The sequence below is a fragment of the Macaca nemestrina genome, chromosome 5 (genome assembly GCF_043159975.1).
Source record: "Macaca nemestrina isolate mMacNem1 chromosome 5, mMacNem.hap1, whole genome shotgun sequence".
Lineage (NCBI taxonomy): Eukaryota > Metazoa > Chordata > Mammalia > Primates > Cercopithecidae > Macaca > Macaca nemestrina.
The window spans coordinates 153,253,049-153,279,988 of NC_092129.1; the positions used below are offsets into that span (position 1 = coordinate 153,253,049).

Consider the following 26,940-nt stretch of genomic DNA (forward strand, 5'->3'; position numbering starts at 1 on the left):
GTTAGTTTTTAATTTAGTTTTTTGTTTATATTAATATATAATTGGTTCCTTAGTTATTTTAATGTGTTAGAAAAATACTAGTTTTAAATTGAAAGTAGAGATACAATTCTTTACAATATATTTGGGCAAAAGTGACAACTGCAGAAAACAGTGAATGAAAGAAAATAAAAACAATAGCATCCCACTACATACAAGTCCTGACAATTTTGTAATTATCATGCTGTTTCACTCTCCACTGCAAACTCAGCCTCCTGTTGTACTTGTTTGGATTAGGACCTGGAGAGTGCAGTTTGGGGCAGGGCGCAGGCAGAGCAGTTATACCCTTCAGGGCAGGGCCCCCTACTCCTGCTTAGAAATACCCAGCATTCCAAAGAGAATGTTCCCCTTCTTCTCCCTAGGCCTTGACTTCTCCTTGGGTCTCAGGCAAAGGACTTCAAGACTGAGGAATTCTTACAAGTTTTCCTTAGGCTGCACTGCCCTTGAGCTATGAAGCAAAATTACGTTTGATGCCCAAGAACATAGGAGGTGAGAGTGAAGGGAAGAGATGCGTGCAGCTGCTTTTACCAGAGTTGGCGGTGCTAAGAGCCTGAGCTGGGAAGCTCACGGCCATCTCTGCCTAGGAGTCCTCTGTCTCAGGAACTTTAATCTTCCTAAAACATGATTTGCTCACTCACTGCACACATTTTCAGTCCATCTATCCCTGACCCACATCCTTGCCTAGGGTCCCCTTGAAGCACAGCAAGGACAATTTGGGTCAGAGAAGTTAAGCCTCATTTATTTTAGGAAATAAAAAAATAGACAAATCAGGATGGGTCAATCCATTTGTTAAGTAGAGATGGGACAGTTTGGGATACAATACCCATAAATCACATTTGTGTAGTTCTTGATTTTTTTTTTTTTTTTTTTTACATTAGGCTGGAATAAGACTACCAAATTTCTTGATTTTTTTATAAAGGTGTTTCCCACCCATTTGAGCCTGACCACTTGAAAGAGTTACTTCTGTACACATTTACACAAATCATGATTAGGGCCCTATAACAGAAACACACACACACACACACATAGAAACTGTTATTTATCAGGTGGTCAAAACCCAGAGATTTGGTGATGCCTTATTGTGTTGGTGAAGGTAACGAAATCAGACAATATTTTGTGTGTTGTTTTGTATGGGGAGTAAATTGATGTAATTTCTGTGAAAGGCAACTGGTATTTTCAATCAAAATGCAACTGCAAAGTATTTGATCTGGCAATTTAACCTTTAGGAATTTATCATGTGGATACAGACCCAGGTGTAAAATAAAATGTGAGCAAAAATATTAAGCATAGTACTCTTTTCACTTCACTTTAAAGTTGTTTTTATCGTGAACAATAACATAAATGCAAAAAAGTACAGCTAAATGAAGCATACATGCAATGTACCTACTATCTTACTTGAGAAATTAAATGCTGCTGGCAGCCCAGGTGCCTCTACTCCAGCAATCACATACCCTCCCAATTGGCTACTACCCTGAATTTTCAGGCGATGTTTTCTTGCTTTATTTTCAAAGTTTTCCCACCTAAGTAGAGATTCCTAAACAGTAAATTATATGTCTGTATGTATATTAATATTTTATTGTTTTTGAACAGTACATAAATGGAATCATACAATATGTGTTCTTTTGTATGTGGAGTTTTGCTAAATAGTATTTCTTTTTGGTTTGTTTTTTTTCTTTTTTTTTTTTTTTTGAGACAGAGTTTCACTCTTGTTGCCCAGGCTGGAGAGCAATGGCGTGATCACGGCTCACCGCAACCTCTGCCTCCCAGGTTCAAGCAATTCTCCTGCCTCAGCCTCCTGAGTAGCTGGGATTTTGGGCATGTGCCATCACACCCGGCTAATTCTGCATTTTTAGTAGAGATGGAGTGTCTCCATGTTGGTCAGGTGGGTCTTGAACTCCTGACCTCAGGTGATCCACCAGCCTCAGCTTCCCAAAGTGCTGGGATTACAGGCGTGAGCCACCGCACCCAGTCACTGAATAGTATGTTTTGAAGACTCATCCATGCTGGATGTATAGCCATACCTAAGCTCTTTACATATTGTTTATGGGCAGAACACTTGAAAGAATGTAAATACTCAACAGGGAGCAGACTAAATAAATTATGGTATATCCACATAATAGAATATTATGCAGTGATGAAAAATAATGAAGCTGATGTTAGATACTAAAATGGTAAGAGCACTAAGCTTTTTTGCTAAATAAAAAGCAGTATATGACCCATATAATAGTATTCTACCATTTGTATGAAAGAAAAATTTAAATCAAGACCAACTTGTTTATATATATTTACAAAAATATCCAGAATGTTTTTACAGTATTCTCCTCTGGGAGATAAAATGGGTAGCTGGAAAATTAATTCCCCTATCTATTTGCATACTTTCTGAATTTCCTACTACTTGCATGTATTACCTATTGAAAATGAGGCTAGAGAGTGAAACAAAATATTGCCCAGTTGCACAGCTAGCAAATGTCAGAGCCTGGACTCAGCCCGTCCCAGTTATAGAGATTTTAGGCCAGATCTCTTTCTACAACTGTAAAGCCAAGAAGGAATGAATCAACAATTAGCTTTATACTCCATAATCTGGGAAAGCCTAAAAGCATACTCCAACTGAGACTGAATGTTGGTTTGTTCATTTTCCCCACAGTTCCTCTTCAAGAGACAGTTTCAATCCCACAGTTTTGGTGAAATTCCACTGGGCCGAAACAGGGGTAATTTCAGAATGACCCACCACAAAGCAGGACAGGATCCCTAAATGACAGGCTTTGGTGAGAATGGCACAATACGTTCACGCTTGGGCAAAGACTCTCTGCCCCAAGTTACATGGCAATAAGAAAAACATAAAAAGAGAAAAGTTATAGTTTAGTTAAGGACAAGAGAAACACCACTCTCCATGAAGAATGGGTCATCAACAGAAAGCAAAGGCAGTGGGAAGGGGTGACACTTCCAGCATGCTGTTTGTCAGGACTGACTGAAGGCAGGCTCTCTCCTGAAAGAAATTGCCACTGACCACTGCTTGGAGATGAGGCTTCATAAGAAGCTCCAGGCCCAGGCAGTTGGCAGGACTCAAGTACAGCTTGGGAGAGAAGGCATTCACTCAAGCCTTAGTGAACTAGCAAATTACTTCACACAATCTGTAGAAATCAACTCAAAATGTATTAAAGGCACAAATGTGCCAGGTAAAACTCTAAAAGAATTCTTTTCCATTATAAGAAAAAACAAAAAACAAAAACCTTAGGTCTTACTCAGCTTTGGCTGCTATAACAAATACCACAGACTGGGTGGCTTATACCAGACATTTATCTCTCACAGTTTTGGAGGTGACAGCAGATACAGTTCCAGTGAGGACCCTCCTCCTGGCGTACAGATGACTGCCTTCTTTCAGTGTCCTCACAAGGTAGGGAAAGAGAGCTCCAATCTCACTCTTCTTAAAAGAGCACTAATCCCATCACGGAGGCCCCACCCTCCTGACCTCATCTAAACTTAATTACTTCCCCAGGGTACCCCCTCCAAATACCACCACACTGGGGGTTAGGGCTTCAACATATGAATTTTGGGGGAACACAAATGTTTAGCCCATAACACCCTTCGAATCAAAAAGAAAAGAACACCATGAAATCCAGTAGAAAAATAGGGGAAAACATTTGAATAGGCAGTTCAAAGAAAGAGGAAAATGACTTATTTGAAGACTTATTTGAAGCTATGCAGTATCACTGGCAATAAGAGAAACTCAGGTTACAACAAGAAAGGGAAACACTGGATACTGATTAGATTGTGACAAAGATGAGGAAAATCAACTGAGCATGTAAAGAAAGATGAACTTGGTATATTGCTGGGGAGTGTAGACTGTGGAAGCTGAAGGAAAGTTTGTCTTTCCTCAGGTAATTTCCATATACAAAAACCCAGAATCCAATTTGTAATTGTGTATAAGTACTCCAGAGGCCCACTCTCATAGGTCCACGGTCTAGAATTCTACTACAGAGATATATATGGTAACACATATTGGAAGCAAACTAGTTGACTATCCATAAGAGATAAACAAAATGTTTTAAAAGCATAATCTATGACAGTCCAAAACACTGAATTAGATTTATATGTAGTACACAGAGCTTAAAAAATGTTGTCAAAAAGATAAAATGGTCTCCGCAAGCTCCATGTCCTTCCTATTCTGCTGCCAGATCAGTGTGATCTCTGCAGGGTGGAAGCCCAGGGCCCAGCACCTCAGGGTGATATTACAGTCAGAGATGGGGTCATAGTGGGTGCTGACGGGGAGAACCTTTGGGGATCTGAAGAAAAGGGTCAGAGAAAATTTAGAACATTCATTTTCCTTCCATAGGCCATTCAACAGGGCTCACTGATTGCCCTAAGAAGGAAAGGATTTTAGGAAGAGAAACCCAGACACCAACATCTACTATAAGAGTCCAGGGGGAACATTTTCCTTTTTCAAAGCAGAGTGAGGCAGGATATAGTTGTGGGCACCAGGTCTGAAAGGAGGTGAGGGGGTCCTAATTAAGTAGTGTCAAGGTCACACTGAGCAGGGCCAGCATTAGAACGAGCTCCAAAAAGAATCAGGATGGAGGCAAAAGATAAGGTCTGAGAGAGACAGTTCGGTTCTTCAGGAAGTAGCTGCAAGATCATGAAAATTAAAAACTTTTATGCATCAAAATATACTATCAAGAGAGTAAAAAGACAATCCATGGAATGAAAGAAAATGTTTGCAAATCATGTAACTGATAAGGGTCAGCGGCGCAATCTTGGCTCACAGCAACTCTGCCTCCTGGGTTCAAGTGATTCTCCTGCCTCAGCCTCCCGAGTAGCTGGAATTACATGCACCTGCTAATTTTTTGGTATTTTTAGTAGAGACAGGGTTCCACCATGTTGGCCAGGCTGGTCTCAAACTCCTGAACTCAAGTGATCCACCTGCCGTGGCCTCACAAAGTGCTGGGATCACAGGCATGAGCCACTGCGCCCAAACACTTACATATTGGGATGCTTTTGTAGAAGCCAGAGGGGATGTAAGAAATACAACTACTCCGAGACAACCATGTTGTGAGAACATCAAAGCTAGCTAGGGAGCAAGGATACCTGGAGAAGCAATGAGGTGCTAAACATGCGAGTGAAATTTCTTGGGTCTTCCAGACCACCTACCAGACGCCAGCTAAATGCAGGTATGTAAGCTGATTTCATATGGAACAGAAGAACCACCCAGTCAAAGTCTTTCAGAATTCCTAGTTCACAGAACCAGAGGAAATAAATCATTATGTTTTAAGCTCCAACATGAAGTGATTTTTTTATATAGCAATTGATAAGCAAACACAGGGTTTATAAGAGAAATAAAACTGCATTCTGGGAATAGTAAATTTGGTTTGTACGCTTTTGGCATAACTTGATTAGCTGGCAATTAGCAAAAAGGTCAGTCTAGGAATTCTGTACTTCAGTAGGCTTTCTAGGGATATGGAAGAAAACATTTTAGTTGCTTATTCTTAAGAAAACTCTGAGAGTTTACCTATGGGACACAATTGCGAAATGTCTGTTGGTGTCCTTTGTTAGCATCTTTGACTTTGTTAGTTCAGGTGTGCGCCATTTCCTTTATTAGAATTTTATTAAAGATAACTTTGAGATTGGGAAAATACCTGAGTCTTTTCTGACTCTGAATGGGCCTAGAGGATATGAACATTCTCTGCTGCCCCATATTTTTCCCCTTGTTTAAAAACAGCAGCAGTGGCATCATTCTCTCCAGCTCTTCAGTCAGCAGTTATGGCTGCCCAAACATGGACTGCCCTAAGGTGGCTCAGGACATGGATAGGGAACTGGGGGCATGGCCTTGGAAATGCGAGCTGCTGAGTGAGGCCAAGTGGTCTATGGAAATCATGATCTCCCCGCATGGTGGGATTACAAAGGTGACCAAGAAACACAGACAGAAACAGAAGAAAAGGGAATTAAGAGTTGAAGTACCCACAGAAGAGAATCATGGAATGTAAAACAAGTTAACTTTATTTGGGAGACTAGGTGAATCCATCACTGGTCACTGGAACCCTGAATCTGCATTTTCTCCTCAGGAAGGTGGTCTGAAATGGAGTGTGCTGTGTTTGGCAAGGGCTGTAGTGGTTTGGAATCTGGGTAAATGAGCAGAATCAGAGGAGCGGAATTAGTTTTCTGACTGTGGTACCTCTCACACCAACCCAGAACCTGTCCATGGGTCCTCTTCACTCTATGTTCTCCATTGTCCCGATCCTCTGAGGTGTCTTCCATTTTTTCCCTTATCTCTCACCTGCTTGGTTCCCGAGCTGGGCCTCAGGCCGGTCTCCCCAGAGTAAATGCCCGGGATCATTGAGGAAGCGTTGGCTGCGCTGGCATGTTAGGCAGGTCTGTACTGTCCAGCGCTGTCCCCTGCAGCCTAGGGTGAACATGGGAAAAAGCGTGTCCAGGTTCAGAAGTAACGGTCTCTTGCTGCCAGTTTTGCCTCCAGTGTTTTTCAGTAGGTATCCCCGCTGCCCCACCACACCCCTAATTTGGATGCACATTTGATGGTGTCAGGCCCTGGCATAAGCTCCATCGATTTCCTGGAACTCTTTAAGATAAAGTTCAAACTCCTTAACTAGACTTCAAGAACTGGCCTGTTCCCCTCTCCAGTCTCATGTCTTGCCCTCCAGCCTCCTGAACTCTCATTTCCTTGACAGCACCACAAGCTCTCTTGTCTCAGAGTCTTCACACATGCCTAGAATTTCCATCTCTCACTCCCTTTGCTTATCATGAACTTCACCACTGGCATGAGTAAGTGAGCAATCTACTCCCCCAGTTAATTTTTTTCTACACCATTTTGTTTCTTAATCTGTCCCATCAATCCATAATTTCAATGAGAATAATGAATCTAGCACAGTACCTGACACATTTTAGAAAGTAAGTATTTGCTTAATAAATGAATGGTGATGGGAATCATGTCCTCCACAAAGCCAAATAACATCTATTATTGTGCATGGGTGGGGAGGCCTCTTAAAGTAACAGCTATTCTCTACTGCCCACATTGGAAAGAAAAAAAGCCAAGCCCAAATCCTACTTTGTGCAAGTGGAGTTAGCAACTTAATTCAAACCCGAAGAAGGAAGACTCCTGCGAATCCCACACCCAACATCCATCAAGAGCGAGAAAGGCGCTGTTGACCTCCAGTGGGCCCTCTCCCCCCGCCCCGCCCCCAATGCTCCGCAATCGTCCACCTCGGCTGGAGCACTCACGTCTCTGGCGCTGGGTGCAGGTGAGGCCCGGGACGAGGAGGGAAGAGCAGCCTCGACAGAGAGTCCTCTTCACCGAGGGGTCCCTGGGGGCGGAGGAGGACAGTGGTCCGGCGTCCGCGCTCCCTCTCGCGTTCCTCCCGCGTCCCGCCCGCCGCCGACCCCGTGAATGTCTCACCGCCGGAGAACGAGCCGCTTCGCGATGGTCCTCTCAGTGTGGCAGTAAAACCTCGCTAGCGCCTGGTTCTCGGGGTCCTGGGCAAGGACACAATGGGCGGCCTGCGGGAGGGAAGCGGTCACTCTGGGGCGCCAAGCATCGTCCCCTTTGGGGCGCTTGTCGCAGACTCACCTGGTACAGGAAGTTGAGCCTCTGGAAGGCCTCGCGGTCCTTCACCGGCCCCGCCATCAGCGCCGCGCTCCAGGGCCGCCCGCAGACTCGCCCCTTGCACAGCCCCGCCCGGGCGTCCGCGCGAGGCCTCCTGGGAAGCGTAGTCCCCGCGCCCTCGGGCGCCTCCCCTAGGCCTCACAGACTTATCTGTTCCGAAATCCATCCCCAGCAATCCATGCCCAGGGTCCCTTTATGAGTTTTCAGTGCTTTTGTCTTCCTCAAGCTCATGACCAATTATATCACGTAGAGACCTAGTGCAGCAGGTGAGGATCTTATATCGGCTAGACATTTTCAGGACAGAAGGCTGGTCTCTTTATGTAGCTAGGTAAGGGAGATGGTTATGTGCAATTTATACCCAGCTAGAGCTTCTGCTCTACTCTCCTGAAGTCAGAGGCAGATGCCTGTAAGATCTACAGAGGGACAGCACAGAGGTAATACATTTAAAAAAAAGCACTGGTGCCAGTGGGGGTGAAAGTGGGAAGGATCATAAGGGTGCTGGAGGGAGGGAAAAGGACTCCTGATCCTCAGAAAGCAGTTTACTCCTACTATTCCACCTACCAAAGAAACACTTCCTGTTATGCAGTGCTGGACACACAGTAGGTGATCTTCACTTTCTGAGTGAATGGTTTCTAACTCCTAGGCTTAGGTACAGCACAGAAATCTGTCAACAGCATCCCCTGTCGCTGAAACTTCACCTCACACCCCTCCCTCTGACCTCTTCTATCTTCCATTTCTTCTGTCTGGTGTCCTGTGACTCACAGTGACTATCAGTTACTGAAGTGAGAAGCAGAGGGACGTGAATTGGAGAAGATGAATGAACCCTGAGATGGGGAGGGCAGCGTAAGTCAGGAGAGGGTAAGACTTCTCTCCACTCTCAGACCTGGTGCCAGGCGGGGGCAGACAAGCAGGGCTCCAGCTGGGAGGAAGGACAGGCTGAAACCTCCTCTGGAACTAGTTTCACAAGGGTCCTCAGACTCAAATGAGAGAGGTGTGTTTAAAATGTAGATGTAGGCTGGGTGCAGTGGCTCACACCTGTAATCCCAGCACTTTGGGTGGTGGAGGCAGGCAGATTACTTGAGTTCAGGGGTTCGAGACCAGTCTGGCCAACATAGCAAAACCCTGTCTCTACTAAAATTAGCCGGGTGTGGTACTGCATGCCTATAGTCCCAGCTACTCTGGAGGCTGAGACAGGAGAATCGCTTGAACCTGGGAGGCGGAGGTTGCAGTAAGCTGAGATCACACCACTGTACTCCAGCCTGGGTGGCAGAGTGAGACTCTGTCTCATAAATAAAATGTAGATGCCCAGGCCCACCCAGACCTTGACTAACCACTAAGGGTGAGACCCAGGAACATGCATGTGAACACCCAGTGATTCTTACACATCAATACAAAGTTGTCACCAAATGACCACACAACACAGAGATCACTTCAGTGGATCCTTTGTTCCATATTATTTTAACCAACCAAAGTATCTTGCCACAAAGAACCACAGTCAAGGCACAAAGGTAAGAGGAGGAGAGTCTGGACAAAGTCCTGTTGAGGTGGTAGGAGGAACTGAAATGCCCTCAATAAACTGCAGATTCTTCTCTCAGTCATTTCTGTGAAGATTACCCGAACAGCAGATAATCCAAATTGGTTTAGTTTGGTTTGGCATGCATCACTTTTACCTTTTATGACAACATATGTACCCTATAAGTTGTTTATTTTGGCCTAACATGAAAATCATTTACATTCTCTGAAAAGGGAAATGGCAAAGGGTGAGGGATGGCAACAAACAAGCAAAAACCTGGCTTTTGTTAACACCAGTTCCAGGCCAGATGCACACAGGCCAAAGGAAGTTGCCTATCGGGCCCTTCCCTATATACCACCCTCTCCCACTGTCTTAGAGTGAGAAGGACTCCACTACCTTTCTTCCTTTCTGGCTTGGACACCTTGGCCAGGTAACAAGGCTGACAATTTGGGGGTAGCTACTTAGTAACATTCTTTAAGGCCAGGGCTTTGGATACAAATACCCTTCTCTTTCCTCTAATACCTGACTCTCCTTTCCAAGTTCCCTTGGGAACACCGTGAGAGGATAGATGTGTCTTGCAGGATCTCTTCCACCTTGCCCCTGGAGAGGAGCAAAGTGACTGACTTATTGGTATAAAGAGGCAAGCAATAAGCCAACTCTGCTGAAGGCTGAGGCAGGGACCTGGGTTCTCTGCTTTCCTTTCAACCTTTCCTTCTCCCCACATTCCTACCTCTGGTCAATCCTACCCATAATGGCAATCTTACCTTTAAAATAGAAGACCAAAGAAACCTCCCTCCCCTTCATTAATCTCTAGGAATCTGTTCCTTTAGCCCACTTCCCTGATCTTCCTTCTAGCCTTGTTGATGTCCAATCTCTGCCCTCAGAAAAACTCCTCAACATCTAGACCCATGAGAGCATCTGTCATTCATCTTTCTTGAATTTAGAGGTACACAGACCCCTGTGATCTACCTCAAGAAGCAAGACTATCCTGGGTCAAAGAACTCCCTAAAAAGATGTGCAGGGGTTTCTGTTTCCTCCTCTGGTTTGAGCAAGTCAGACCCTCACAGATTTTGTTTCTGGAAAAGCCTCTCCTTCCTTTCCAACCCGTCCTTGTGCAACAGAAAACCTGATGGACTTCAGGGTAGACAATCCTCTGGGAACCAGCTCCCCACCCTGACAGTTAGGAGGGAGTCACAGCTGTGCTGTCTCATCCAGCCCAGTCCTACCTCCCCCTCCACACAAAACCATCCTAGAAACCGAGGTGTTTCTCCACGATGATTCAGGACTGGAACCAGGTGAACACGAAGACGTTCCAGCAGGACACAGGAAGGAGGCCCGTAGCACTTGACCCTGCCTCACCCCAATTATTCCCACATCCCAACCTGTCACTCCCAATCTGTTGGGGGCCTGATGGTAAGTGGTGCAGCATTCTTCCGTCCAGCCCGGATGCCTGGGTAGAAGAGGGGCCAAAGTTTCTCAGTAAAAGTATCAGTGAAGGTGTAGATATGAGAGCGGTCTGTGACATTGTAGAAAGACAGTGTGCCGGCCTCATAGTCTAGGAATATGCCTACCCGCTTGGGTTTCACTTTGATGTGCAAAGGGGTAAAAGGTGTGGTGGTGGCCGCATATTTGTCCCCATTCCATAGCCGCACCCGCCAGTAGCCAGTCTCAGGGAGTGGAGTCAACTCGCCCTTTCGGCTCACGGAGTCCCGGCATACACCCACTGCCCAGTGGGTCTTGTCGCCCACCTCCACCTCCCAGTAGTGTCGACCTGAGGTGAAACCCTCAGTAGCCAGGACGCAAGGGTAGAAGGTGAAACGCCTTGGTGTGTCAGGGAGATCCCGGAGTCTTGTCTCCACGAACTTGACGCTCTTACGATCCTCCGACAGGACTAGGTTAGGATGAGCTGTCTCAGGGTCCAGGGTCACATCCGCTGGCGGGAGAAGCCAGAGTGGGGAGCTAGATGAGGATGGGAATAGCTAAATGCCCCTGCCTCACTCTTCCAGCCTGCCTTTACAGAGCCTGGTCCCTTAAAGGTCCCCAGAACAACACGGTTTGGTTAACTTTCTCAATCCATGGTGTCACCTAAGGGAGGGGAGAAAGCAATGGCTCACTTCTCACACTGACCCTAAAGTAAACAGATAATAATCTCTTGAGTCTGCAGTGGCTGGTAATGTAGGTTCCCGCCTGGTCCTCTCTTCATCTCCCTCTGACATTATCATTTATCTAACTACATAGAGAAGTACAAGGTGTAGTCTGAGAGGCAGAAAAAACGGAAAGTGTTAAGAAGGATGCAGAGCAAGACAGCATATGGTCTAGGGATAGGGTGACCATGTGTCACTGGCCTGGTTTATGACTATTTATCCCTGCATATTCACATTAATATAATGACACTCCCTTTCAGTTTCTTTCTTTCCTTTTTTTTTTTTGAGATGGAGTCTCACTCTATCCTCTAGTCTGGAGTGCAGTGGTGCGATCTCAGCTCACTGCAACCTCTGCTTCCGAGGTTCAAGCAGTTCTCCTGCCTTAGCCTCCAGAGGAGTTGGGATTACAGGCGCCCACTACCACATCTGGCTAATTTTTATATTTTTAGTAGAGATGGGGTTTCACCATGTTGGCCAGGCTGATCTCAAACTCCTGACCTCAAGTGATCCACCAGTCTTGGCCTCCCAAAGTGCTGGGATTACAGATGTGAGCCACCGCGCCCGGCCATTCAAGGTTATGCAAGTTTACATGGTAAATTATATAATCACTCTACCCAATCTTTGGCAAATTATTTAACCTTTCTGGGCCTTGAAAAAGTATGCACCTAAGAGTAGGTAACACTTAAGGCTTCCTCTCACTCCAAGTTCTGTGACTCAGGGTGAGACTAAAAGCCAGATAAAAGGGGTAGGTGTGGGTGGGAGTAAGAAAAGTGAGAGATGGGATAACTGAAACCCATATAAGGCAGGACCTAAAAGCTTTCTTCTCTCTAGTGGTTCCTTCTAGTTTCCTTTTGGGAACAACTCACCAATTAGCTGTTTAAGGATTTTCCTTAGGGCAAAGTACTGTCGGGGGAAATTGCTGAAGTTCTTTTCCAGCTCTATGGATACTGAAGTCACCTCCATGGTCTTCACCTTCTCACATCTAGGAGGGATAGGGAGATAGGGGAAGAAAGGGCAGAGTTAGGGAGAAGCTCCAGCCAAGTGACTATTCAGATGTTAACATCTTTAGGGAGAAATGAAAATTCTCCATCTTTCCACTTTCTTCCTCCTCCCTGAAGAGCTCACCTGTTGCTTTCTTTTACTAATCCAAGGAGAGCCTTATGATCCCGTGGACAGATCCTCATTTTGAGAGTGAGCCTCTGAACTTTCTAGGAATATTCCTATATTTCATGCAAATGGATGATTGCCCTCCCTGTTCTCCCAACCCCTTCCTCCTTCCATCTTGTTCGGACATAATTCCATCCACTGGCACAAGTAGAATCTGGTTCTGCCTTATCATTCTCCTTCTCAAGAAGTCCTGATGTTCAAAGGGGAAAAGGGATTATTCTTCCCAATAATTTGTTCTCTACCTGGCATCATGGGCACAATGAACATTCTCCCATACTCTGCTCAGACACTACATGACTTTCCCAACCTTACCCCCAACCCAAACTCCTGACTGTACCCCTCCTCTCTAAGCCAAGACCTAACTCACTCAAAGAGATACAACAATCACTTACTTTTCCAGGGTACTTTTGACATCCTAGAAGGAAGGAGAAAAGAAAGCAGTATTGGTCCTGGTATTCAGTGGTCCTGAAGGCAAAAGGTTCCCCCTCCTCCCAAAAGTTCCACAGCTATGAAACAGGCATAGGATAAACTGAGGGTCACGCAATGCAAGAAGAGCTCCAGGGGGACCTGAGGGCACTTCTCCCAACCTAATCCCTACTTTCAACTTTCGGTCATCATGAAGCCTGGTCATTTATATCACTTCCAAATGATTTCTTTTATGCTTGTCTTTGCTCCTCAAGGATGCTGGGAGCTCCCTACCAGGGACAGGGATTGTGTCAGTTCTTTACTCTGGTCCCCCAAGTACCAACCACATATCTCAGTCTCCTTGAGGATCAGTATAGAGTTCCAGACTGGTGGCATTGGAACAAATCACACATCCCTGTTACGGTTTGGTATTCCCTGTCTTGCATTGGTTAATAAACATTAATAACTAGCCAGGCACAGTAGCTCACGCCTGCAATCCGAGCACTTTGGGAGGCCAAGGCGGGTGGATCACTTGAGATCAGGAGTTTAAGACCAGCCTGGCGAACATGGTGAAACCCTGTCTCTACTAAAAATACAAAATTGGCTGGGTGTGGGGGTGTGTGCCTGTAATCCCAGTTACTCGGGAGGCTGAGGCAGAAGAATTGCTTGAACCCGGGAGGCAAAGGTTGCAGTGAGCCAAGATCGCACCACTGCACTCCAGCCTGAGCAACAGAGCAAGACTCCATCTCAAAAAAAAGAAAAAAAAAGGAAGAATAAACACATTAATAACTGTGTGCTAATACTGATTTGTGAATATTTGGGATCCAGAAGACAAAGAAGACAAATCTCTGTCCCACAAGGATTTCCCAGTTTAATGTGGAAGGCAGAACACACATACATGAAAGGACACAGGAACAAACACCAAGCAATACGTAACACAAAAATAAGTGTACAATGAAGCCTCACTGTCAAATGCTGGTAATCTAATCTCTAAGATAAAAAATATGTTCCCTACAGTTTTGCTAACACCATTCATTTACTGAAGAGAACAAAGTATTTCAAATATTTTAGAGGTATTATTGATATATACATAACAAAAGCAATATATTATTTAAACATAATTTCAGGCATACCTCATTTTATTGCACTTCATTTTATTGTGTTTTGTTGACAATGAGTGTTTTTCAGCTAGATGGTTTGTGGCAACCTGTGTTGAGCAAGTCTACTGGCACCATGTTTTCCAACAGCATGTGCTCACTTCGTGTCTCTGTGTCACATTTTGGTAATTCCCACAATATTTCACACTTTTTCATTATTATATCTAGTATGATCTTGATCAGTGATCTTTGATGTTACTATTGTAATCGTTTTGGGGCACTGTGAACTGCATCCATATAAGACAAACAACTTAATTGATAAATATGATATTTTATGTGTTCTAACTGATCCACTACCAGCCATTCCCTCATCTTTCTCCATCTCCCCTGGCCTCCCTATTCCCTGAGACACACACAACAATATTAAAATTATATCAATTAATAATCCTGCAATGGCCTCTAAGTGTTCAAGTGAAAGAAGAGTCACATGTCTCTCACTTTAAATCAAAACCTAGAAATGTTTAAGCTTAGTGAGAAAGGCACATTGAAAGCCAAGATGGGCTAAAAGCTAGGCCTATTGTGCCAAACAGCAAGCCAGGCTGTGAATGCTAAGGAAAAGTTACTGAAGAAACTTAAAAGTGCTACTCCAGTGAACACATGAATGATGATAAAGTGAAACAGCTTTATTGCTGAGATGGAGAAAATTTTAGTGATCTGGATATAAGATCACATGATTCTCTTAAGCCAAAGCCCAATCCACAGCAAGGCTCTAACTCTCTTCAGTTCTATGAAAGCTGAGAGAGGTAAGGAAGCTGCAGAAGAAAAGTTTAAAGTTAGGTATTAGTTTGAAGGCAAAAGGTTCAAGAAAAGAAGCCATCTCTGTAACAAAAATGTGCAAGGAGAAGCAGCAAGTGCTGATGCAGAAGCTGCAGCAAGTTATCCAGAAGATCTTGCCAAGATTATTGATGAAGGTGGCTACACTAAACAACACATTTTCAATGTAAACAAAACAGCCTTCTATTGAAGGAGGTGCTATCCAGGGCTTTCACAGTTAGAGAGAAGTCAATGTCTGGCTTCAAAGCTTTAAAGGACAGGATGACTCTCTTATTAGAAGCAAGGGCAGCTGGTGAGTTTAAGTTGAAACCAGTGCTCACTTACCATTTCAAAAATCCTAAGACTCTTAAGAATTATGCTGGCCGGGTGCGATGGCTCAAGCCTGTAATCCCAGCACTTTGGGAGGCCGAGACGGGTGGATCACGAGGTCAGGAGATCGAGACCATCCTGGCTAACATGGTGAAACCCAGTCTTCACTAAAAATACAAAAAATTAACCAGATGCGGTGGCAGGCGCCTGTAGTCCCAGCTACTTGGGAGGCTGAGGCAGGAGAATGGCGTGAACCCGGGAGGCGGAGCTTGCAGTGAGCTGAGATCTGGCCACTGTACTCCAGCCTGGGCAACAGAGCAACACTCCGTCTCAAAAAAAAAAAAAAAAAAGAATTATGCTAAATCTACTTTCCCTGTGCTCTAGAAATGGAACAACAAAGCCTGTTTACAGCATGGTATACTGAATGTTTTAAATTTAAAAAAATTACTTTTTGTACAGATGGGGTCCTGCTATATTGCCCAGACTGGTCTCGAATTCCTGGCCTTAAGCAATCCTCCTGGCTCGACCTCCCAGAGTGCTAGGACTACAGATGTGAGCCACTGTGCCTAGCCTTTACTGAAATTTTTTTTTGGGGGATGGAGTTTCACTCTTGTCACCCAGGCGGGAGTGCAATGGCATGATCTTAGCTCACTGCAACCTCCGCCTCTCGGGTTCAAGTGATTCTCCTGCCTCAGTCTCCCAAGTAGCTGGGATTACAGGCGCCCGCCACCATGCCCAACTAATTTTTGTATTTTTAGTAGAGATGGGGTTTCACCATGTTGGCCAGGCTGGTCTCAAACTCCTGACCTCAGGCAATCCACCTGCCTTGGTCTACCAAAGTGCTAGGATTACAGGGATAAGCCACTGTGTTCAACCCTTCACTGAAAATTTTAAGTTGAGACCTAATGCTCAGAAAAAAGATTCCTTTCAAAATATTACTGCTCATTGACAAGGCACTTGATCACCCAAAAGTTCTGATAGAGATGTAAAATGACACTCAAGTTGTTTTCATGTCTGCTAATACAACATCCAATTGGCAGTCCATGGATCAAGAAGTAATTTTGACTTTCAAGTCTTACTTAATAAATATATTTCATAAAGCTTCTATAAATAGTGATTTTTCTGATAGAACTGGGCAAAGTAAAATGAAGGCTTTCTGGTAAGGATTCACCATTCTAGTTGCCATTAAGAACATTCGTGATTTGTGAAAAGAAGCCAAAATATCAATATTAACAGGCATTTAGAAGAAGTCTATTCCAACCCTTATGGATGACTTTTAGGGGTTCAAAACTTCAGTGGTGTAAGTAACTACAAATGTGGGTTTTCAAAGATTTTCAAAGAAGTTCTACTGTGAGTAAAACGCTATTAAACAGCATCACATGCTCAGAGATATCTTTCATAAAAGGAAGAGTCGAAAGTAAACTTCGTTGTTGTCTTAAGAAATTGTCACAGTCGCCCCAATCTTCAGCAACCACCACCTTGATCAGTCAATATTGATACAAGACCTTCCACCAGCAAAAAGATTATTATTCCACTAGGAAACCCAACAAATTAATGTGACTTGCTTTATCAAGATACTCGCTTTATTGAAGTGGTCTGGAACTGAACCCACAATATCTCTGAGGCATGCCTGTATCCTTTAAACTATGTTTCTTTTTCAGCAGTACATAAATCAAATTTCAGGACTTAAAAGTAATGGTAACTGCATTTACAAAATTTTTAATGCATAGTTTTTCACTAACTCAGGCTAGACTTCCCTCTTTTCAAAAGAATGAATCTTTTCTTTGGAACAGATTAAGCACATAATTGCTGACAAGAGATAAGAACACAAAAATGATTAGAAGGGGATGGGAGAAATCAGATCAGCTTTTCTGTACCAAAGACCCTTTAAGTACACCTGGCAGAAAGAACGGGATTTAGGGAAGCAGAGCAGAAGAATGAGTATCCCAGGCTGACAAAACAGCCTATGCAAAGCTACACTGCACTCGGCCTGAGGGGCTATGCAGGGGCAAAGGTCGAACCTTAAGCATCTCGAAGCCCGACTGTAAGCACTTGCCCTCCACCTCTGCAGCCAAGTGGGCCAGGTCCCGGCGCTTGTCCCCAAGGTGGGCAGCATTTTCTCGGAGTCGCTGCAGAATGTCCTGTTCCTCTTCTTCTAGTCGTGAAAGCAACACCTGCTGCTCTTCATCCAGCCGCCTGTGAAGCTCTTCAAACTCCCTTAAGATCTGCTGTCGGCGACTTTCCACTAGTCTCTGAGAAGAGGGAAGATGTTATATCAGCAGGGTCAGTGTGGTATAAGGAAGCCTTTCTCTCACCCACCATATGTATGAATTAACACAGACTTCCAGTTTCACCGAAAATGGTTTAACAAAGGCTGGGTGTGGTGACGCATGCCTGTAATTCCAGGCTAAGGGAGGTGGATTGCTTGGGATCAGGAGTTCGAGACCAGCCTAGGCAACATGGTGAAACCCCAACTCTACAAAAAATAGACAAGACAGAAAGACAGACAGAAAGACAGAAAGAAAGAAAGAAAAAAGAAAGAAAGAAAGAAAATGAGAGAAAATGGTTTAACAAGACAGGGAAGACAAGAAAGACAAAGACAAGAAAGACAAGAATGACAAGACAGAAAGACGGACAGACAGAAAGGAAGAAAGAAAATGAGAGAAAATGGTTTAACAGAACACTCATGTTTTATTCCACTGGAATTTCCTTCTGTAAAGAATGGCTCCATCACTATCACTCCCCTACTGATGACTTGGTAGTGAAGACCACTGGGGACATATATATATATATATATATTTTTTTTTTTTTTTTAACTTAAGATAAAAAACTCAATAATATGATGACATGCACTATTACAGATATCAGAGATATCTGTGTTATTATCAACTGTAAAGTTCTAGTTAATTCAATCGGTCGAGAAAAGGAAAGTACAGGCTGAGCATGGTGGCTCATGCCTGTAAGCTTAGTGCTTAGGAGGCCCAGGTGAGGGGATCACTTGAGGCCAAGAGTCCAAGACCAACCTAGAAAACAGTGAGACCTTGTTTCAACTAAAAAGAAAAAAAAAATTAGTCGGGCGTGGCAATGCACATCTGCAGTCCTAGCCACTCAAAAAGCTGAGACAAGAGGATGGATGGCTGGAACCCTGGAGTTTGAGTTAGTGTGCTGTGATTACTACTGCACTCCAGCCTGGGTGAGATTCTGTCTCAAAACAAACATGAAAAACAATGAAACGAAAAGGAAAGTACAAATACTAAAAAGTTAAAAATAAGATTGTCATCTTTTGCATATTGCAACACATCCACCAGATAAAAACCAGAGAACTGTGAAAATACAAGAATCAGTAAGAATTCTATGGGTTATTATAAAATATACATATGTAGATTTCAGGGCTGAACTTGTTAAATTGTTTCAAGTCACTTCAGAGAATTGGCAATTCCTACCCCAGGAACAGGTTACAGAAGTTTGTTAGTAATTTAGTTTCTTGAAATTTGAAACATGCTTTCTCTAAGCCAGCACATAGACTCTAACATTGAGCCTCTAACATTTCTGAAATTTGGTAATACAGGATTCAAACACCAGCCATAACACTTTCTGAGAATTATCAGTACATTCTCTCTTCTGCATCTACACTACAACAAATAGTGATCTCCCTAAAGAAAGAATTCCCCAAGCATCATGTGACTGATGGTGAAGCAAAGTGAGAAGCAGAGACTGGGACTCTAGAAGGAAGTGGATAGGGAACGAAAGGCAGGCCTGAGGGTGAAGAGAGGGTGGGGACGCAAAGCCAGGATGGGCCTGACAAGCGTGGCATTTGTGGATTCAAGCTAGTTCCTGGCAGAAGCTGACCAGCTCTTCTAGTTTAGGGCCACTTGCTACTTCACTTTCCACCACTGCCTTCTCAGTGTACATCTGAACAAAACATATTCTCACATTTGCCCTCAATAAAACACAGCCTGTGTGTGTGTGTGTGTGTGTGTGTGTGTGTGTGTGTGTATGCATGTGTGTTTGTTTAGGTAGGGGTGCAAGTTTAACATTCATGACTGTGATAAATAGGAAGCAAAAAGGCTCTTCCTCTTATAAACCAGTAATCTCTTCTCTTTTTTTCACTCTATATTTTAGGGCAGTGGTTCTTAATGAAGGTGTTATCACCCTCTGAGGATATTCTGGAAATGGGCACATCTTCTTGTTTTCCATAGTTGGGGAAGTTCCTGACAATGACGCTAGCACTCCTCCAATGAAAATCCGGCATAGTGAACTGACCTGCAACATTTTCTAATGTTCTGCTGGGTATTCAAAAACATAGGCCTGGGCTTGAATATCATTTTATGTAGTATAAACACAGAGTAATTCTTACATGGTTTTACCATACATAAATTTTTCAGCAATAGCTAAATAAAACACAAGATTATATTCTGTTATACTTAGAACTTTACCAAAAGTTATTATTATGAAAAATCATATCACCAAGAGCTAAGCTACTTAGTGTTTCAATCACATTGGCACACATCCATCTCAGTCTGAATTTGTATTTATATGTTGCTGATAATGACACATATAGGTGCAAGCATATAACCAGCTATACTGTAAAGTCTTTCAGGGTAGTCATGCCCAAATATTACATACCACATTTTATCATCAATTATGTTTCATTACATTTGGACATGATAGACTCTTTAAAATTTAAAATTATGCACATAGGTTATTTTACCTGCAATTTTCAGTTCAGCATAATTACAAATTATTTTTAAAAGGGGCATTGAGTCTGATGAGGGAGAAGGAGGGAGAATTCAAATGGTCACAAGAGGAATGTTGGTGGTAGTTTTGGAGATCACTGACATGACAATTTACAATTTTAAAAAAAACATGACATTTCTGTTTAAGCATTTAGAAGGTTTTAAAAAAGTATATTTCCATCTCTATTCTTTACCTTCAAGAAGATGACCAACATGAAGAAGAAAGCTAATGACTAGCAATAAGCACCATTTTCATATTTTTAGATTTCTCAGAAGGCCTCTAAAAGAACAAAAAACTAAAAGTTCACATTTGTAACCAAAATTGGTTCAAATTTTAAAAATTTCAAATGCTTACTTTACTAAAATGGGTAAGGCACTAAGGTAATAATACTTGCTTTCTGATGAAATGTTGTCATTCATTTAAAAATTCATGTTTCTATGAATCAAAACTTGTATTTAGCTTCTGGTGATCCCTACGTCAACTCTTTTTTTTTTTTTTTTGAGACGGAGTCTCGCTCTGTCACCCAGGCTGGAGTGCTGTGGCCGGATCTCAGCTCACTGCAAGCTCCGCCTCCCGGGTTCCCGCCATTCTCCTGCCTCAGCCTCCCGAGTAGCCGGGACTACAGGCACCCGCCACCTCGCCCGGCTAGTTTTTTTTTTTTTGTATTTTTTAGTAGAGACAGGGTTTCACCGTGTTAGCCAGGATGGTCTCGATCTCCTGACCTCGTGATCCGCCCGTCTCGGCCTCCCAAAGTGCTGGGATTACAGGCTTGAGCCACCGCGCCCGGCCCCCTACGTCAACTCTTAAAAACTCATCATTCTTTGGGAAACCTTTAAGGAGGCCAAATTTCGATGTTGTCTTCTTATGAACTTGCACCTGTGCATTTTGTGCCATTACTAATTTTCTCCACTTAACTTTAAGCTCAAGGAGGGCAGGAACTGTGTTTTGGCTCATCATTGTTCCCCAGTGTCAAATACAGGGTTTGGCCTAAACCAGGAGCTTAACAAATATTTACTGATTCACGAAGAACTAGCATTCCTGGTTTTGCCACTTACTGGCTTCATGATCTTGGACTAGTCACTTACTCAAGGTCCATTTCCTTCTGTGTAAGCTGAAGGTAATAATACCTACCTTAAAGAATATCTAAGTTTACTCCTACATCTTACTAAAGATGGCCTCAGGAGTTCCTTCTGTCTCTTTCTCGTAGCTTTTCTATGTCTCACTTATCCCAATTTGGCCTGAACTTCAAGACCCTAACAACCCTATGTCATGGATATCTAATGAATTAATGCATAGGACTCAATTCTAGTTATTTTTGCTACAAATGATAATTGTTCACTGTTCAACAGAAGAAAGACAAGACACCAAAATACCATGCTAAAAATAAGGCAATGCTATAAAAGAGGTGCAAAATTGTATGAAAATTAAGAACGTTAATTTCTGAAGGGTCAGGAAAGGCTGCATAGGAAGTGGCTTTCATCCCGTCTGAGAGATGAATAGGATCCTATGGTGGAGGATGGGGAGGGGAAGAACATTCTAGGACCAACATCATTTAGCATACTTAAGCTTACTTGAGTTTTAAGAATGTGGTCCTAATGTCATTGGATAGTTCTTCTGAGACTCTTGGTCAGCTCCTTTTCCCTTTCTCCCCAGTGAATCTTCCACATTCTCCTCTCTTCAAGTCCTCTAAGAAACTCCCATCCCTGCCTTCTCAGCAGAAAGCCTCCTTTGCTGCTTTAACAAAAAAAGGAGACCAAGAGGCACGAACTCTCTCAGCTCACCAGATGTAAGATATTCTGTCTGTTCTTCATCTCTTAAATCCCTCTTAATACTTAATTCATGACAAGTAATTTAAGTACAATGTTTAATGACAATCAAGCCTAATAAAATACCATAATTTTTGAGAGAACTACATTGTTCTTTCTTTCTTTCTTTTTTGAGACAGAATCTTGCTCTGTTGCCCAGGCTGGAGTGCAATGGTACGATCTCGGCTCACTGCAACCTCCACCTCCCAGGTTCAAGCAATTTTCCTGCCTCAGCCGCCCAAGTAGCTGGGACCTGTACACAGGTACGTGCCACCAGGCCCGGCTAATTTTTTGTTTTTAGTAAAGACAGGGTTTCATCATGTTGCCCAGGGTGGTTTCAAACTCCTGAGCTCAAGCAATCTGCCCACCTTGGCCTCCAGAATTGCTGGGATTACAGGTGTGAGCCAGCATGCCCGGCCAAGAACTGCATTTTACTAATGAATTGGAACTGGTGGATTAAATAGTGTATAGTTAATACCCTCACAGACAAATACCCTTCAGAGCAGCCTACATGGGATTGCCTGCCTTTACCTTGAGCTCACCAGGCTTCTTCTCCTCAGAGGACTTGCAGCGAGTGATCTCCTGCAGCTTCTGTTCCAGGGGCTCCAGACACTTCTGCAGTTTTTCCTGAGGGGTAGGGAAGAAGTGAGAGAGGTGACATTTGGGGTTGACTGGTACATTTCTCATTCAGAGATTAAACCATTTGTTTTAAACCATTTATTTGCTTCCTAGCCATCTTACTGCCTCTTGATCTGATTTCCTTCCTTGCCTGTCATTTGGGATGTCAATTTCCTACAGTCTGTCCACATCACCTTCTCTGCTCACCCAACTGTCCTCTTACTGAATTTGAGATAGCTGTCACCAACTCTGTGTCCTTTCTCAACTCTTTCCACTTTCTTACTGAGACAACTGCCTACTACCATCAAAGCAACCTTCTGTAACCTGATATTTTTCTTTAAACCTGTCCTCCCATCCACCTCTATCCACCTAAAATAAAAACATGGTCATTATACTGTAAAACATGGTTATTATACTGTAAGTTACCTGAAATCTTGTTTTCAAGAGTAACATAATTAAGCAAAGTATATGATAAAATGCTAACACATTAATCTCTGTTCCCTTTATTCAAACATTTTCCTGTGTCTCAGCAGTAAGTTAAATGATATGCCATGTTAACCATTACCTGGAGAAGCTACAAACAACAGAATGGTTCAGCTTAGTCTGGCAGGTATCAGTCTCAAGTGATATTACCTATGCCCAATAACCAATGTGAAAACAAGGAGCATTCTGAGCAGGCAGGCAGAATGAAGAAATGAGACTTTTCAGTTCCTCCTAAGTTTAATCTTTTCCATGTGGTTTCATTCATTTATGAAAAATATGATACCTTCCAAGACCACACATACCAATATTCACCCATAAGACTCATAATATTCACCCAAAAGACTCATATGTATTGCAAAAGTCAGATAGAAATTTTAGGACACTTCTCACCATTGTTCTTTTTCAGGCTAGAGGACAACTGATCACACATACTGTGTGCCCCTGCATATGCAGCTCTGAGAATACAAAGTGAGTAGTAGAAGCTTAAGATCTCTACCTAGGGAGTATTTCATCCTCTGCCACTGCTCCTTTTTTACCCACACTGACATCATGTGTCTGCTTCCCCACCTTGTACTCCTGTGTAGCGTCATCCAGTGGCACAACGGTGTGGGCCCGGTGGGTGTGGGAAATTGCACAGATTAAGCATACAGCCTCCTGGTCCTCATAACAGAAAAGGCTGAGGGCCTCATGGTGTTGGGGGCAGAGGCTCTCATCCCGGATCTTCCGCTTGACGGCCTGGAGCTGCTTGGCAATTTCCACCATACTGCCTAGTTGCCGATTAGGTCGGAGACTGCGGTAGCGGGATGTCTTTCGACAGACAGGACAAGGGAAGTCCCTCTCTAGGTCTTCCCACCAGCGGGTGATGCAAGCTTTGCAGAAGTTGTGCCCACACTCAATGATGACAGGTTCCTTCAGATACTCCAGGCACACAGAGCAGCTTGCCTCCACCTGTAAGTTCTCCAAAGCCGCAGCTGTAGAGGCTGCAGAGGCCCCAGCCTCTAACAGACTTGTCTCTGCCATAATTTAACTTGGGAGTGGGGAAGAGGACAGAAAAAATAAAAATATTAATTGGAGGTTTTTTTTTTTTTTTTTTTTTTTTTGCATCCCTGGCCCAACATTTATCCCTGTTAAGTCCTAACTCCAGATTTGCCCAATCTTGTTATTCTCCATCTTCTCTTTCAATCAATTCAATCTCTTTGTTTCTCCATTTCCAAAACTTGTGACTCCCAGCCATTAACCTTTTTTTCTTGTTAGTAAACTGACACACAACCCCCAATTTATCTATCTTGTCTCTTACCTCTGCTTTCTCTTGTTAGAAAGAGAAGCTTCCTTCAACTCTAGCTCAGCATACTTCTCCTGATCCAGGTTCATTCCACTTGTATCTTAGAACCAATAGTTCCAGACCACTGTATCCTCGTTTGACATACGTTTCTAATAGATAAGAAAGGAATCTGAGAAGTAAAAAATGTCATAAAAATATTAACATTTCTTAAATTAAGCATATTTTAAAGTTTAATGTTATAAGGGCTTTATGATGAATCCACTGGAGTCTAAGCTTGATTCTCTGACACTGTTCTCTCATTCTTCTAAACCACAGTATACAATCTTTTGGCTTCCCTGGGCCCATTGGAAAAAAAAGTATCTTGGGCCAGACATAAAATACATTGACACTAATGACAGCTGATAAGCTAAAAAAAAAAAGAAGTCCATGCATAACTTTTGTTCTATCAGCCACCACAAAAGGTCCATGCATAATTTTTGTTTTATCAGCCACCACAGATAAGTAAAAAGAGTCCTCCCATTCAAAAGGTTAGATACCAGTGTTCTAAAGGCTAACAAATGGAATGAATGAAGCAAAGGCAACCTTCTCTTTCCAGGAAAATCTGAAATTATTCTTCCTTTTATCCATCAGACTAGCCTAAAGGAAGTCTGCTCTCTTCTTGGAATGACATATTTCATGCAACATTCCATTTCTATTGTGTTCATTTGGACACTCAGAACTGCTGAAAACTGATAAATTATGGCAACTATATTAAATAGTACATTACTGAGCTCAGGCCAACAACTTCTTGTAAAGAAACAAGTCTATTTATAGTGACTGGAATCCTTCAATATAACTATTGATAACTAACATCCTGGGCATACTGTGTCTCCAACTAATAGGTTCTGGAGTGGTTGGGAATCAAGAGACAGAAAAGAGGCAATGAGATCTCCCTCAAGTGCAGCCTCAGAAGAATTGGAAATGCATAAGAGAGATTTATAAAACACAACGCTGGTCCCCCACTCCATCTTAAAACGTCGATACTTTTAGCCATGGGTAAGTTGATGTATCTATCCCCATAACCCTTTCTCCTCCTGACCCCCATCCTTCTCTAGGGACCTACTGGAAGGAAGGAAATTTGGTGAATCTATGTGCTGAGAGATAAGTGGCCATGTAATGAGGTAGGTTAACAACAATTGTTCCTGTATATATTGTTGGCACACACAAATGTGTTTGGAGTAGGAGCTGATAACTTCTTTGGACTTGAATTTTTTCTGTCAGCAATAGGAGAGAAGTTCAATCAGATGATTTCTCTCTACCTGTGGAAATCCAACTTTGACTTGTGGTGACCCTACCCCTTCCTCAGTCTTTTACAAATTAGGTGGCCTCCTCACCTGAGATGAGTAGAACTGTATGCACAGTAAGGCACCAGGACAGATCTAGACTGGCAAAGAAGTGGTGAAAGAAATGGGGAAAGGGTTAGGGAAGAATGGAGAGGACTCTAAACTACAGTCATAGTGAGACCTTGAGTGCCTCTGGGTTAGTCCTTCGTCTCCCTCTACTCCTTGTGTCTCAGCTGAAGGGCAAACTTCAGGGACGATCTCATTTTGTTTCAACCACTGTTCAGGGTCCCACCTTGCGACCCTGTCCTGAGAGGTTGTCCACAACTCTGTCCCACCCCCGTCTCCATCTTCTTCCGCCAGATCTGGGGCAGGGGGATTGGAGAGGGGAAAGAGGAAACGTCGTTGCTGGCAGGGTAGGGAGGGATGCGTGTCCAGGTGAGGAAGAGGTGTGACGTGAAGGTGGGATGCCCGCCGCTATGACGCAGCCGAGACCCGCGGTGACTGCGTCAGAGTTTCACCCGGGGAGGTGAGCAGCAGCGGGACGGGGGAACGGCGGGGTAGCCAAGCAACGCCGGACGCGCTGACGTCGCCGGGGCGGCAAAACGTCCGCCCGGGCCCGAGGCGGGCGGAGGCAGCTGTGGTTACGTGCGGGGGGCCGGTGACGCAGTCGCGGGGCGCTGGGACGCGACTTGCGGAGCCGGCCGGCGGGGGCAGGCCCCAGGCTCGGGCGCGGCGGCGGGACAGCACCTACCTTCCCGGCTTCGGGTCCGGGAGTGCGGGGCGCGGAGCCGCCGGAGCGCTGCCTCCCTCCTTCCTCCTCCCCTCGCCCCCGCCCCGCGGCGCGACACACAATACTCGCCGGAAGCGGAAGCCGCGCCGAGGCTCGTGTCAGTGGAAGCTGGGGTGTCGGCAGGCGGCAGCGGCCGGGTCTAGCGGTGGCTGCGGAAGGAGGAGGTGGAGGAGGGCTGGCGATGAGAACCAGCAGGAGGAATCAAGGACAAGAAGGGACCCAGAGGGGCAGGTGGCTGAGATGCTGGCGTCCAGGTGACCCGAGGAATCCTCTGGAGATAGAGGCCCGCGCATGCGCGTGCTCGAGCGCTGAAGCCCATGGCCCGCAGGGCGCTGGACGGGCGCCCCGGCCGGCGAGGCTGTCCCGTCCAGGCTCCAGGCCCCGGCTCTGGCCAGGCGCCGCCGCTCCCCAGTGCAGCTGAAAGTCGACGAAGAGGGCGGGGCGAGGGCGGCTTGTGGACTTCCACACTTTTCCTCTCTTCGGGCCAGTCCGGGGAGAGGGTGGCTAGCTGTGGCGGCGGCCAATTACGTGGCGGACCTGCGGGGCTCAGCTGGCACGTCACTTCCGACTGGTGGAGTTTTAGCCTTTTAACATTCAAGGATTAGGTAAGTTCTCCCCCGGGTAGACTTCAAATACTCTTTGTCCTGCCCCTGCTTGGCGAAGTTTACCGAAATTATCTACCTACCCCGCTGGAGTGGGAGCCGGGAGAGAGCTGGAACCGCGACTCTGCTGCTCACCTTTGTGTCCTTAGCTCCTTCGCATGGGGTCCGACCGCAACACGTGCGCTGG

At 44.3% G+C, this 26,940-nt stretch overlaps 3 protein-coding genes across 14 annotated transcripts in view; 1 reads left to right on the top strand and 2 right to left on the bottom strand.

The window, feature by feature from the left end:
• Positions 1-6,004: 6,004 nt before the first annotated feature.
• Positions 6,005-7,768, bottom strand: LOC105498602 (ribonuclease P/MRP subunit p21). Of its 2 annotated transcripts, none has more exons than XM_011770773.2 (5): positions 7,610-7,768; positions 7,439-7,539; positions 7,264-7,346; positions 6,305-6,430; positions 6,005-6,149 (listed from the first exon to the last, which is right to left on the bottom strand). In XM_011770773.2, exons 1-5 carry the CDS (start codon positions 7,664-7,666, stop codon positions 6,052-6,054), a joined length of 465 nt encoding a protein of 154 aa, XP_011769075.1. In that variant the 5' UTR covers positions 7,667-7,768; the 3' UTR covers positions 6,005-6,051. The 2 variants fall into 2 exon arrangements, with proteins under 2 accessions (XP_011769075.1, XP_070953493.1); XM_071097392.1 differs by having other exon boundaries at positions 6,005-6,151; positions 6,300-6,430.
• Positions 7,769-9,071: 1,303 nt separating this feature from the next.
• LOC105498596 (tripartite motif containing 39) lies at positions 9,072-26,912 on the bottom strand. 11 transcript variants are annotated; one of them, XM_011770768.3, is made up of 8 exons: positions 26,889-26,912; positions 24,055-24,208; positions 23,325-23,784; positions 22,188-22,283; positions 17,136-17,366; positions 12,862-12,884; positions 12,169-12,284; positions 9,072-11,091 (listed from the first exon to the last, which is right to left on the bottom strand). In XM_011770768.3, exons 3-8 carry the CDS (start codon positions 23,775-23,777, stop codon positions 10,544-10,546), a joined length of 1,467 nt encoding a protein of 488 aa, XP_011769070.2. In that variant the 5' UTR covers positions 23,778-23,784; positions 24,055-24,208; positions 26,889-26,912; the 3' UTR covers positions 9,072-10,543. The 11 variants fall into 11 exon arrangements, with proteins under 11 accessions (XP_011769070.2, XP_011769071.2, XP_011769067.2 ...); XM_011770769.2 differs by lacking the exon at positions 26,889-26,912 and adding an exon at positions 26,221-26,721 and having other exon boundaries at positions 24,055-24,188; XM_011770765.3 differs by lacking the exon at positions 26,889-26,912 and adding an exon at positions 26,221-26,721.
• The window catches only part of LOC105498593 (tripartite motif containing 26), a 151,177-nt gene continuing 150,905 nt past the window's right edge, over positions 26,669-26,940 (top strand). Inside the window, exon 1 of the mRNA XM_071097388.1 lies at positions 26,669-26,756. The gene's annotated coding sequence lies outside the window, so the exon portion shown is untranslated. The remainder of the gene's footprint in view (positions 26,757-26,940) is intronic.

What these genes read in the sequence shown, in the direction of transcription:
- LOC105498602 (XM_011770773.2), bottom strand. Translation starts at nt 7,666, where the DNA reads ATGGCGGGGCCGGTGAAGGACCGCGAGGCCTTCCAGAGGCTCAACTTC. An exon ending in GGCTCAACTTCCTGTACCAG is followed by an intron (nt 7,540 to 7,609) that starts GTGAGTCTGCGA and finishes TCCCTCCCGCAG; the next exon opens with GCCGCCCATTGTGTCCTTGC. An exon ending in CCAGCTCGGGAACCAAGCAG is followed by an intron (nt 6,150 to 6,304) that starts GTGAGAGATAAG and finishes TCATTTACCCAG; the next exon opens with ATTCCAAACCACTACAGCCC.
- LOC105498596 (XM_011770768.3), bottom strand. Translation starts at nt 23,777, where the DNA reads ATGGCAGAGACAAGTCTGTTAGAGGCTGGGGCCTCTGCAGCCTCTACA. An exon ending in ACGCTACACAGGAGTACAAG is followed by an intron (nt 22,284 to 23,324) that starts GTGGGGAAGCAG and finishes CCTACCCCTCAG; the next exon opens with GAAAAACTGCAGAAGTGTCT. An exon ending in GTCAAAAGTACCCTGGAAAA is followed by an intron (nt 12,285 to 12,861) that starts GTAAGTGATTGT and finishes TATCCCTCCTAG; the next exon opens with ATGTGAGAAGGTGAAGACCA.